The 13,493-nt window shown below is 50.4% G+C and overlaps 1 protein-coding gene across 1 annotated transcript in view; it reads right to left on the bottom strand.

Moving 5' to 3' along the window:
• Positions 1-13,493, bottom strand: part of FRMPD1 (FERM and PDZ domain containing 1) — a 66,097-nt gene that overhangs the window by 13,433 nt on the left and 39,171 nt on the right. The window contains exons 4-10 of the mRNA XM_073345719.1: positions 11,669-11,771; positions 10,241-10,286; positions 6,999-7,106; positions 4,719-4,814; positions 3,598-3,723; positions 1,462-1,581; positions 533-669 (exon numbers count right to left, since the gene is read on the bottom strand). Of these exons, the coding sequence (XP_073201820.1) occupies positions 533-669; positions 1,462-1,581; positions 3,598-3,723; positions 4,719-4,814; positions 6,999-7,106; positions 10,241-10,286; positions 11,669-11,771 (736 nt within the window). The remainder of the gene's footprint in view (positions 1-532; positions 670-1,461; positions 1,582-3,597; positions 3,724-4,718; positions 4,815-6,998; positions 7,107-10,240; positions 10,287-11,668; positions 11,772-13,493) is intronic.

Here is a 13,493-nt window from a genome sequence, read left to right as displayed (position 1 = left end):
CCGAACAACCCATGCAATAAGGAGCCGCACAGCGTGTCTGCCTAGGAAGGGGAGATGCGCGCTATAGATTTGCTGGGGGCCATTCCTGGGCAGTTGTAAAGGATACGGCCTTCGGCCACTGCACTCAGAACTCCCAACAAACACGCCTGCAACAGGCAGCCTTGATTTAAATAAAATCCTGCCCGGTGCAACAATAACTACCTAACACATTACAGGTGCTGCTGTAGAGACAGAGCTCAGCCCAGCCTCCGGCTGACATTTCGAGCCAGTACGCCATGCGGGCGGTTTAGAAGGGAGATAGGAGAGGGCTGGTTTTGTGCAGCCGTCTCAACCTGCTGCTCCTCTCTCTCTAAAAGGATTCGCGTAACTAATATATAGACTCAGCATTAATGGATAAGGACAGAGCACGATCCAATCTACTACCACCGCCCTGACCGAGCCATCTTCCATTTCTCTGGTGCCTATCACAGCCACAGCACAAAAGATATATGGGACTTGGGTCAGCTAGAACGGCAGAGGACTTTCCACTTACTCTATATATTTGAAAGACACTTTCTGCGGCTGGGCGCAAGCATAGATCCGCTCTTGTATATGCAGTGCGGCCAGGCGCAGGGCCACGCTGCACTTCATTTCGACAGCAAATCGCTCCTGGAGCACATCACTGCAGCTCTGGAAGGGACACAGCCAGGTTAACACACGCAGGCAGCACGGCAGAGAGGAAGAAGCCCAAATGACCCGCTGTTTGTTATAGAACCTTCAGCAGCACGGGCCACGTGCCAAAGGAATGACTTTGCTTGGGCACCCCCTTTTGCCTGGCTCAACCATTTTTGATCCATATGTGAAAGGCGCCACAGGTGCTGACTTCCCCGCTTTCCCCTGGGTGCTCAATGCCCCCTCTGCCCCGTCCCCACTCCACCCCTTCCCACTCCTGCCCCAAAGTCCCCGCCCCAACGCCACCCCCTCCCTGCCCCCTATTCCAACTCCTTCCCCAAATCCCCGCCCCAGCCCCGCCTCCTCCCCTGAGCGTGCCAGGTTCCCGCTCCTCCTGCTCCCTCCCAGCGCGCTGCCAAACAGCTGTTTGGCAGCGGCTGGGGGGGTGGGGAACCACTGGGAGGTAGGCGGAGGAGCGGGGACACGGCGCGCTCGGGTTGGGGGGAAAAGAGGAGCGGGGGGGAGGAGAGCTTGGATGCCAGTGGGTGCAGAGCACCCACTAAATTTTTCCCCATGGGTGCTCCAGCCCTGCAGCACCCATGGAGTCGGCACCTATGAAGGGCATAAGTAATTAACAAATCAAGGCTCAGATTAGGAATCACTAAGCCACTCAGAGCCAGATAATATCCACTCAGCTTTTGGCCCCAGTTTAACAACACTGATTTAAATATCACATTTTAATCCTAAATGGGAGGCAAGGCCTTAGGACGGAAAGAGTTATCAATACAGTATCGGATGTTCTGTTTTCACCTGCAAATAAAGGTATTCAAAGGTAACTGGATCTTCTTGTAGGAGGTCCAATGGATCCTTCGGGATAAAGCAGATTCTGAAGAGACACCGGTAATCATGGGAATCTTTCCTTTGGACCACCTGGAACGAACAAAATAAAATAGTGTCAAACAATAGAAGCTCTGCGAATTCCAGCAGGTGCAATGAATTTGCACAGGGCAGCCCTTCACACGCTGCAGAACAAAAATCACGCGGCGTCTGGTTTGGGGGCAAGTGGGCCATTTTTTCTAGTGACAAGGAGGCATGAGTGACTCTTTGAGAGGGAAGCAATGTGAGAATTAAAGTCAGATGAAGTGGACGCTACTTCCTTTGCAGAACTTCATTAAAGACTCCACAATCTCCCAGAAAAGCCAGGAAGATGATTGATTTGTACTGGGCTATGCCCAGAGGCCCTGTTGGGCCTGGTGCTGCACAGAGATAGGCTCTGCCCCATCAAGGTTATAGTGTAATTGGGATCCAGGTACAACAGGGGTACAACAACTAGACCAAATCCAGTCACACTGTTTTAGCTGGGATGACAACAACAAGTTGGGGCAAAGGACCTGCACCCCGGTCTCAATGTCATAAATATAAATCTTTTGTGAATACGTAATGCTACAAACCCTACACCAGAGACTGATCACATGACCCTACTAGGACAACAGAGGAAAGCATTTAAAAAAAAAAAAGACAGAAGATTGAAGTGCTGTTTGTCCTACCGAAATGTCAGTTAAACCTTCTGAAAGTCGCTGGATTATACTAGCATATTTTATTTTGGATAAATCCAGAACTGGCTCATCAACTGGATGGAAAGAGAAGTTCCCAAAGAGACACATGCCTGGTATTTAGTAATGGGACCTTAACGAGTGAGCCTCAACATCTTGCGCCTGTCTCACTGACTGGTGAGATGTCAGGGAGTGAGGAAGGGCTGCTCAGAGTCTTAGCTCAAAGTTAGGAACATAAAAGTACCCAGGAAATAAAGACAAGAATGAGAAATGTTAGAGGTGGGATTTGCAAATAGCACTCAGGGTTGGCCTAACTCTGCCGAGGCAAAACTCCCATGGACTTCAAAGGGGAGCCCAGCCAGGCCGCCCCTCGCCGACTGCTTTGGAAAACCCCAGCCTTGATTTCTTTTTATATAGTCCCAGATCAGAGGTGCCCTTTTCTGGAGGACCATTTAAGGAGCAGGAATTGGCCACAGCTGGAGAGGAGACACTGGACAGGGCAGGCCAGCGGTCAGAGGTGGTCAAGGGAATCCTCTTTCTAGATGCCCAGCTGGTGGGTCTTGCTCACATGCCCAGGGTCAAGATGATCACTGGGCCTGGGGTCGAGGAGGAATTTTCCGCCAGGTCAGATTAGCAGGGACCTTGGGGGCTTTTCACCTCCCTCTGCAGCAAGCACCATGGGCCACTTGCTGGGATCAGCTGGGCATGCCACACACAATGCATTCCCTGCCATTGCTAGCGCTTGGCCTCTCCTCTTCTCTGCCTGGGGCACGTGATGGTTTAGTCGCCTGGAGCCTGAAATGCTTTAGTCTAACTGAAGCTTTTGGGCTCAATTTAGGGGGATCTTGGTGACACTTAACAGCCTGTGATATGCAGGGGTTCAGATTAGATGGCCTCATTGCTATGAAACGAGGACAGCAGGAAGAAGCGTCGGCAAAACAAGCCGGCCACGAGCGCTACCGTCTGCAGGAAGGGAGCGAGGCGCTACGAACGTTTACGCTCTCGGTTCCGTCACAGAGCAGGAAGGCCAGGCTGCAGCGCCGTCACTAGCCAGTGTACGTGGGACAGGCAGAGCTAGGACGGCGGCGTCTCTGGGGAGGCACAGCCGCTCAGAATCCCCCCTTTGATGCGGGAGCTCGTGATCGGGTCTCGCACTCAGCTACTGAGCTCCCCCTTCCCACCAAGTCCCCATCCTGCCACCCAACACTCCCTCCTCCATCCCCGTTTACTCTGCACTTTACTCCCTCCTCAATCCCCCTTTATTCTGGGTGTCCATGGAGATGCGCCCAGGAAAACGCCAGCAGCTGGGCAAGGGCTCTTTTCTAAGCGGGTTGCAGGACAAACGCTGCCTTGCTCAGACAGGCACGGCAGGAGCTCTGCAGGCAGCACTGACCTGCTCAATGAGCTCGTCCTCATGCAGCAAGTAGAGCTTAGAAATGTTGTACTGTTCTTCCAAGGCCAGGGCGAAGTGCTCAATGCTCTGGATGGAGAGCTTCTCTTTCAAGGTGAGGGTTATGTCCTGCCAATGAAAGACACAAGGGACAATCCGATTTCAGGCGTTTTGAACACAATGGTCGGGCATCGCTAGGATGCTTAACGGGATTGGATGTTAACAAAGAGGCTCTAGGTTCCAGTTCTGCAAGGTAATCATGGACTTTTCAGCTGGAAGGGCTGCATTTGATATCAGAGAGACACTCTTCCCAGGAGCTCCCTCACTCTTCCCGCACACTCCCTCCCCCTTCCTGGGCACTTCCTCCCCCTTCCCGGGCACAGTGGTGACGGTTTTCCCACAACCCATTATAGAGAAGATGGGGCAACAGGCTCATTTTACTACCACTGTTTGGATACTTCCTTTGACAGGCTCTTCGGGATCCTGGCATCTTCGCCAGCTCTTCAAGTCTAAGTTCTCGTGGTACCCGATCCAGGCCATTAACCCTGTCTCTTCTCTCGCTCCAAGATTCCTCATTAGTTCCTTGTGGACTTCTCGTTTCCTGACCCCTCTATACCTCCCAGACCCCTTCGCCTCTGCCCTTCCAGTCAGGCCGAGTTCAGCAACCCGCCTTCGGCTGAGGGGAGCGAGCAATACCCCTGCTGCTCAGTGGAGGACGGGATGAACTGCAGTTGGTCTCCCCTGCTTATCGCTCCATTGCCCCGCTGAAGGCGAAGTCCCAGGGTGTTCCCAGGCCTGCAGATCTTCCATACCCGCTGCATCACTAGACCTTATCATAAGCAATTTTAAAAGGTAACGGCTTCATTTGCCAACGGCGGAGCCCCTGCAGCTCCATGTCAATCTGGGTGTTGAGCTGCTCCAAAAAAATAGAGGGCTGTAAAAGCCCAGAGCCTATTGCCGTTCTCCACTCCCTGCCCCCCAAATCCGGTGAGCTTTGTATCTACCCATCTGGGGTCCACATTCACTAGATCGTCTCGGACAATCAATTCCTGGTATATTTCTACCTTTTGTGAAGTAGCAGAGATTAAATGGCGGAATAAAGGTAACCACACAAGCCACAATACCTTCACTGTCGTGGTGGTGTCAAATTTGAAAGCCTTCGTCTGTCCATTTTCCAAATATACCTTGAGAACATTCGGCACGCACAGAAGAGCATTCCCCTGCACAACAAAACAAGCTGGGAGCTCAAGTGTCACAGCACAGCAAGGCAAGGGTTTTTGGTATTCTGGGACTGACTCAAGGGCTCATCTTTAGTAATGCAACACATACAGATTTAAATGCAAAACTTTCTCCACCTTTAAACAAAGCCCCATTCACGACATATTAGCATTATGTCCTGCTATGAGACAGAGGACAAAGAAGAGGCATCAAGTGACAAATTCACCCCTGATAAAAATCCCACTCAACTCAGCAGGTCCCACCAAAAATGAATTTGGTCCAGTTCCTATTGGGGGACCCAAGAATGATTATTTATTACAGAGAAAGGTAACACATTTATGCTGTTGTAATCAAGCCAAGTTCTGTTGGTCTCACATTAGTAGCCTCAAGAGACCAGACCCTTAGCTGGGTAAATCGGACCCACTGGGTTACATTTCTCCATTGATTTCAGTGAAACGATGCCAGTTTATACCAGATGAGGATCTAACCCAATGTGTCCGGTGAGGCTACTGGCATAAATAAGATGTTGCTGTTGTTTTGTAACATCAGCTCAAAAGTCATCTTGGAATCTCTATACAGAGCTTAGGGACAAATTAAAAACCACACATTGTTGCTGATGCTACATTCAACATAGGTAATGATTATGTTCCAGTCGACAATTATCGTAGGCTGTCTTTCTGCTAGTTCAGCCAAGTTGATAATTTTGCTCTTTCTTGGCAGGATCTTGTAGACTATTTAAAAATTAATTCTAAAAATGTAGGCCCAGCTCCTCAGTTGGCGTAAACATTGCTCCATTGACTACAACGGCACGACACCGATTTACAGCAAATTAGGATTGGTCTACAGCTTCCAAGTATATCTAAAACATCTAATGATGTTCAGCCTGGCATGACCTGTCCCCCACACAGAGCTCTGCTCTGAGGATATAACCCAGATCTACCCTGGAAAATGAAGGCTTGAAAGCTTTTGGTCTCATCAATAATTCCTGCTCTAGAACTGGAGTTTCAGATTTCAGAGGCATTAGGGAGCGTTTGGGCTATTTCCAAATGAGGTTTAGCTCAGTTAGCAACGTTCCATTAAGAGGACAACGGTACTGTTCCTGAAGCAGAAGGCTATGCAGTTGTTGGAATTACACTAACCATTATGGATGCTATGCTCTTTCAGCCCAGTTTCTATCTGAAAGGGGTGGCAGCCTTTGGAAACATGACATGATTTCCCTTTAACAGCCAGGAACGGCTCCCCAAGTGTTGCAGCTTGGTATCCTTTTCTGCCACATTTCCCTGGCCTGAGCTGCAGACAGACGGAGATACAGACATGCTGCACACTCTGTATGTATCAAGTTGCCTGAAATTGTACAGTTACTGTACGTTGTTGTACGACTGAGCTACCCAAGTGCATTTCATATTGCAAGCCAAGATAGGACAACTGGATACTTCTGTAAATGAGAGATCAGGAAGGCAGACGTCGGAGTCCTGCAGACATCTTAGGACTGGTCCACACTGGGAACTTACTTCAGCATAGCTACACGTGCCTCGGGGGTGTGAAAAATCCACCCCCCTGAGAGATGTAGCTATACAGCCCTAACCCCAGTGTAGACAGCGCTAGGTGGATGGAAGAATTCTTCCACTGACCCACCTACCGCCTCTGGGAGATGTGGATCACGTAGGCCGATGGGAGACCCTCTCCTATAGGCAGAGGTAGCATCGACACTGAAGCCCTAGGCTGCTGTAGCAGTCTAAACATAGACATGCCCTGAGGCAAGTTACAGCAGAGAAACAAAGCACAATTCAGTTACATCAGGTCACTTAACACACCTTTAAGGAAACATATGATGCCAAATTCAATAGACAATACAACTCATTAAACTTGAATGCCATGGGAACCGGAGGAGGTACCGAGGTTACCTCCTCAGCATGGGAGAACCGTTTCCAGTGCATTCAAGGTAGCAACATATAGCCACGTGAATCCTGGGCCTTTCCTTGGCCACTCGCTGTGTAGACAAACGACCAAACACAACAAAGGGAGTGCCAGGTCGAACGAGCTCACTCTATTCTGTAATTCAGCAGCATCTGCGCCATCCTAACTGCGTTTAATGGTATTGCTCATTTAGCTCAATATAGTTCAAGCCGGTCAGCATTGCCACTGAGCAGGCTCTTGTGAACGATTTCATACAGCACCGCACTGACCTGAGTGTGTCCATTCACCAGCACCTCCTCGGCAAACCGCACTTTGACGGGGTTGGTTTTCAGCCGCGCCCTTTTCTCGGCCGTAAGAAATGACGATTTAGGGCCACCCTGAAAAACACCAGCACTGCATTTGTAATGTGACCTGCCGTGCTGAACGGGAGAACAAGACACATGTGCGGGAGGTCTCCATGACCTGAAACGGTGGTTCGCAGTCCTTTGGGGAACCCGGGCCAGACTAACCAGCGGAAAGACCCAGGGGTGCCAGCCACTGCCTGCCGACTCCCATGTCACTAGGCATGCTGCACCCTGCAATTGACTTTGGGCTGCCCCCTAATCCAGGCTCACCCTGCGGGGCATCCAGTGTCTCCCACCGAGGTGCATCCTTAAAGCCCTGGTGCCTGGAAGAGGGGTTTTATAAGCCTAGTGTTACTGGCACACTTAGAGGTGACTGGCCACCACTGATCTAGAAAGGTTTTGTCAAAGGTGTCACATGACCGCAAAGATGTCCTGTTACTCGACAACAGCCAATCAGCAGACTGTAGATTTACATGGGTGTTTACATATTTGCATACATTTAGGAACACACCCCCAGCAGTGCCTACGTTTCCATGTTCAAGATACTCTATAGCCAAGCCCCAGGGCGAGGCGATTGTTTATGCTTATGGAAAGCCTAGAGAGCTTGTTAGGTGCCACATATGATCTCTGATAAACAATTAACTTGCAGGCTGAATCACCAGTACTGACCTTATTTGCTTTCACATGGTAACAATTCCTAAGAAGACTGGGGTGTGTAGAAGGGCGGGGGGAGGGGGGGGCTGTTAGCATCCCCCTAACCGATCTGATCTGGCACAGCACTCTCTCAGGGTGCTGCTGTGTTCCTGTGAGACTCCCACTACATGGAAGTGCTTTACAGAATGATCTTGTTTATTGGAGAAAAGCTATTCACAGTTAGGGGAGAAAAGTCTCTTCTCCAAGCGAACACAGTACAGGTCCCATTGGGATAGAGAATTATAGCGCCCTGCCAGGGAACGAGAACAGACACACTGCAGGGTGCATTTGTGGAGCCCCATCACTGAGCCATCACTTCTAGCATGCCTAGAGCAGGCGAAAGACGAGGCCCCAGCAGAGCTGTTACGTAGCTGGTGATGGGGGGCAGTACCTCTCCGCTCAGTAGGCAGCAGGGCTTTTAGGGGCAAGTGCCTGCCCCAACTAGCCAAGGCTGATCTTGGGTATTTGCAGGAGTCCTTAAAGTGACCTACAAAGGAAAAAACAAAAACAGGTTTGTGCCTGAGTTGCGTCTTTATGATGCATGAAGGCCTGCGCGACTTTCCTGTCCCTTTCTCCGCACCTCTCTCATTCAAAAGGCATTTTTTCCTCTTTGCTTGGTTTCACAAGTTAAGCGCTAAGGTCTTGTCTGCCTCACTTTTCTTGCAAGATGCCACAGCCAGTCAAAGCCCTGGAAGGATTTTAACACCCCACACAGGGGAAGCCAGATTAACGGAGAGGGGAGTGACTGTGTACTCAACCTGCTTAAAGCTGTGTTAATGCCTGTGTAATTCAACCACCTGAGAAACACTTGGGAGAAAAAAGTCTGTTAAAAGACTCCGTCCCCGTCACATCTTCAGGAGAGGCCTGAGAAACCTCCCATTCTGAGTCCGAGCACTCTCGTGACTCCTCCAGCAAATCCGGGGAAAAGGAGACCCGACATTCTTTATACTCCTAAGATTTTTTTTAAAAACGTAACTCCCGCCTCCCCCAACGCTTCAGGCCGTCTTCATACATCACAGGAAGCCACAGAAGGCACAATCCCAATTTTGTCCTTGCTTTGCAGCTCTGCTTTAGCACACCTGTCAATCCGTTCGGATAAACACATCCTGGGAGGCATTCCGGCCTTTCCAGATTTCCTCATCATAAACGAATCAGCAAAAAGCGCTAAGGTTTTAACAGAACACTTCAGGTCTCTTCCTAAGGCCTCGGTACATACACAGCTTCAACCTTAATGGAAGGAGGACACAGTGAGTGAGAGCCAACTTCCTGATTCGGGGGGAAGGAGCGAGTCACAGAACCACCCAGTGGGAGGGGAAAACAAGGTAGGAGGTTTAGCAGCTGAAAGCAGCGAGATCTGAGATTGGCCAGACAACCAACGGCAACATACACTTCTGGAATTCACCTTTCCAAGGAGACGTCTCCTTAGGCGGCGATGGACGATCACACAGAGCCCAGACAGCAAGGACGAACCCTTAAATTGAACCAATAGGTTCAAAAAGGCAGCTTGACCACCGCAAGAGCTTTAAAGTAGCATTCGGTGACCCGGCCACAGGGTCCCCCTACGGAGCTCCCTAATTGCACAGCTGAGCACTCGCTGTAGAGGACAGCAGGACCTCCCCTGGCTACCAGGGACTGGGACATAGCAAGAAGAAGTGATCAAGTCCCAGGGAGATCTGAGTTTAGGCTTATCCCAGGTGTTAAAAAAATAATAATAATCAGGCTCTTCTCAGAAGTGCCAGGATCTTCAGACAGAGGTTTTTCTCTGCCCGTTGGATGCAGGGAGATCTCGAGACCTCGGCAGCCTTTGCTGGTTCAGGAACATTATTGCGAGTGCACAAGTGCTGGCCTGCTATTCAAGACAACAAACACGGCCCCAGCTCCTAACTCCAGGACAAGCACGTGGAGCATCAGTTCTAAGGCACGCCCGTGTCCCCTGCACCAACTCTCTCCAACACACGTCTCCGTGGCTCTTGGGGGCCTGCAGCATCCCACCCCCACAAATCCATGCGACTCCCCAGTGCATGTTAACGTTGCCCTGGGACCCCCGTCACCTGCGTGGGAGCTCTGGGGCAGTCTCTAGGCAGAGAGCCCATGACGTCACAGCCCCGTTGCCAAGGAGCCAGGAAGTCGGACTGCGGGGCCTCAGGGATGGGGGAGGATCCCCCGACACTGCCTCCAACCAGAAGAATTGTGAGGCAATGCTGCTGGAAAAATTCACCAAGGGCAGCGCCAGGCCCCAGAGAGATGCGTGTACAACTGTGTGCATTGGGATGAGTAACAGCTCCTTTACAGCTTCTGATGTACCACTCAACATTACACACCCAGCCTTGCTGTGCTCTGAAACGGGCCAGTCATTCTCGAGGGGCCCCTGCACAGTCTGCCACTTGTGGGCCCAGCCCTGTTACCCACCCTAGGTTTAATGTCCTGTCGCAAAGGAGCAGTTCTAGCGAAAGGGTTAGAGAAATGCAATTTACCGAAGTGCATCGCAGAACAGTAAGGAGGAGCGAGTCTTCGGGTTCCCTGTAACAGACAAATACAATTAGCCCAGCGTAGCAGTAAACACAATGTTGCCTTCTGACTAAGAACCAATTCCAGTAATGTAATAGCATACGCTGCCCCCCCCCCGGGGTGCTTCTGTTTTACCAGCTCTTGGGGGGAGCACTGGCTTGGCAATGGTCACAGAGAAGGCTGATGGGGTTTCCACTCTGTTCCACCGAGCACAAGCTACCTTAAATAGAAAGATGTTTTCGCTGCTAGGAGTAGAGCTGGTTGACAAATGTTGGGTGGAAGACTTTTCCGTCGGATCAGAAGATGGAATTTCGCCAAAACTGAAATGCATCAACTTTGCAATCCTGGGAATGCGTCAACTTTGACAAACCTGTAACTTTCTCATTTCCTTGTGACAATTCAGAAACATTCCGTTTCAGGAAGGTAAGAACATTTCATCTCGACTTTGTTTTGATCAATTTCATTTGAACTTTGATTTATATTAAATCGAATCTATCACATATGCATTCTGTATAGTAAATTATATTTAATATTTTACATATTATAAAGTTTGGACATTATCAAAATGAAACATTTCTATGGTCCGGAATCAATGTTTTGGGGAATTTTTGTTCCATGGGAAAGGTCAGCTCTTTGTTTCAATTTGGAACTATTTTTCACCCCTCCCCACAAATGTCGATTTCTCAGGGAATGGAAATTCTGTTTTCCGACCAGCTCTGTTGAGGAGTTTGTGTTAACATTAGCTGGCATACCAGGGACATTTACCATTAACGGGGTTTTTAAAATCAAGTGTGTAACCCACGCCCGCTCAGTGTGGAGCCCTGTCGCCCTTCGTGGCGGCTGGGCCACAGGGAAAGGTTGATGAGCCTGTTTTACAGCATTGGCTAACGTAACCGGTCCTCCAGCGCGGGCAGCAGCAGCTCATATTTTTAGAGCCAGAGGCCCCATGTTCAATCTCTGAAGCCAATGAGCCACCAAGGCAGGAGCACCAAGCAGTTTCCACAGCCAAAGGCAACTGTGACTGCGCAGGAGGCCGGGGGGGTACCTTAACACATTCCAACTTCACAGACTGATGGTGTGACTGCATGAAGCAGAACAAGGCTCGGGGTGGGGCATTCAGCACTATCATAACCCACATAACATGAGAGAGAGATTCGCAGGAAACAAGAGTGTTTCTCTTGCACATCTGTGTTCAGACTCTCAGAGAAAACAGCCCACACTTGGGTCTGATGCACTCGCTATGAAACAACCAGTGGAATTTCCACTGTGAAAAGCCAGGACTGCAACTGCAATTGCCAGGCAGCCCCGGGATTGGAATTCTAGAACTTTGCTCTTAAATCTTCATCCGCCCTTTTAGTTTCCAGGAGTGGCCAGTACCATCCACACGATCCTACCTCAACAGGTCAGCTGCCTGCTCAATAGAAACGTCCTCCACAGCTTTGTTGTTTATCATGAGGATATGATCGCCGGGCAGCAGCTTCCCATCGGCTGTGCTTCCTAGCGGAGATCAGCAGCAGGTCAGCTACTTGCTCAAAACAGCTTCCCTATGGCTTTTGCAGATCACAGCTGTAGGCACTGCTACTCAGTGAAGCATCTATATTTGGTTTTCCAGCCCCAGATGGTGAGAACAAACTCTCTCTCCATCCCTCCCACAGCTGAAGACTTATGCTCCTGACTCAAAACTGAGTCACCACTCAACCCAGTCAGTAGCCCCAACTACAGTTAACAGCCAGAGTTAATAACCCTAGTAAACAATTCACAATGGTCCCTTTTGGTCTCAGAGTCTATGACTGGTCGCTGAAATCAAAGGGCAGAATCCAAGGCCCACTGAGGTCAGCAGCACAGCTCCCAGTGACTTCCGGGGGCTTTGGCTCAGGCCCAGAACGTGCGTGTGCATTGTACAGGAACCAGGGGAAGAGAGCTAACGTGGGTTGGTGCTGTTGGTAGGGAAGGGTGGGTGGGGCAGGAGAGAGGTCACCCAAGGAAATGGGTGGCAAAGAAGGGATTGGAGGTGTGGCATGGATTTGTGAGGGCAAGGCAGGGAGGCAGAGATGGGGTACAGGCAGAGGAGGGGAATGCAGATGGAGGGGGGAGGAGATGAGGCAGGGGTAAGTGTCATGGAGCGGCACAGCCTGGGGCATGATCAACGAGGTGGAAAGGAACGAATGCTATTTGAACAAACCCAGCCTGGTACCACTGGTGCCAAACCCAGCTCAGCTCTGCGCCCAGGGCGGTTGGACACCAGGCTCCATGAAAGCTGGGACTATGTCCCTGTGTGGCGTCCTCTGGCTTCAGGGGGGATGCTAAGGGTAGGGGCTCACTCACCCTTCCCAGCCTTGGCTGCTCCTGGCCGAGGCCTCTGGAGAAGGGGGACTCAAGGTGACAGTGACTCCAACACCTGACTTTGCTCAGTTGGACAAGCTACCCAGCCCCTGACAAAGGCTGATCCAGCACCCATGGGTCCTTCCAGCCCTGGGAGACCGTGCCTGGGATGAATGCCAGCAGGAGAAGGAGCAGGGCTGGGCTGGGGAAAACGGCGGAGGGAAGCGTTAGTGAAAAGCGGTGTTGCCGCGACAAGGCCCTTCCCCATGAACACCGGACCAGAGCAGGAAGGGTGGGAGAGGTGAAAGAAAGGACAAAGAGGGACATTCCACCGATTCACCCTCAAAGCAAACCCAGCAGGACCCAGTCTGTTTAGTTTTAAGAGGTATTTCTTACGATTGTACATGATTCACAGTTAAACTTAGGAGAACTCCAAGCTTGCTAAAGTCTGCAGTGCACCAAATAACCTTAACTCTGCCTTCTGATGACACCACACAAGGGCCACAGAATTACGACTACAGCATGTGTGTGTTTGTGGGCCCATATTAGATGAAACAGTTTTAAAGACACTGTTTGTTTCCCCCTCAGGATGGCCCTCCAGGGCAAAATTAAAGCTATGTGGGTGCCGCAACTGTGTACTTCCATCCCTTAACAAGCACAGATTTCTTTTAAGTTTTGCTTTAACTCTGAATTCATTATGCCTGTGGTTTAGGATAATTATAGTACCCTGTCAATGAATCTGCTTTAAAGTGCTGATGGTTTAAGGTGAGAAATTGCTAATTCAGCCAGTCCAAGCAGCGGATTAGCAGAACATGCTCCTGAGTCGCTGGTTTGAAGGGGGGAGAGGCCTCTCTTCACAGCAGCAGACCATTCCGCACTAAGCTCTGCCAAGGGGCA

Source organism: Lepidochelys kempii, chromosome 5, assembly GCF_965140265.1.
Source record: "Lepidochelys kempii isolate rLepKem1 chromosome 5, rLepKem1.hap2, whole genome shotgun sequence".
In the NCBI taxonomy this organism is placed as follows: Eukaryota; Metazoa; Chordata; order Testudines; family Cheloniidae; genus Lepidochelys; species Lepidochelys kempii.
The sequence above is the reverse complement of the archived record's forward strand: the minus strand, read 5'-3'. Positions and strand labels throughout refer to the sequence as shown.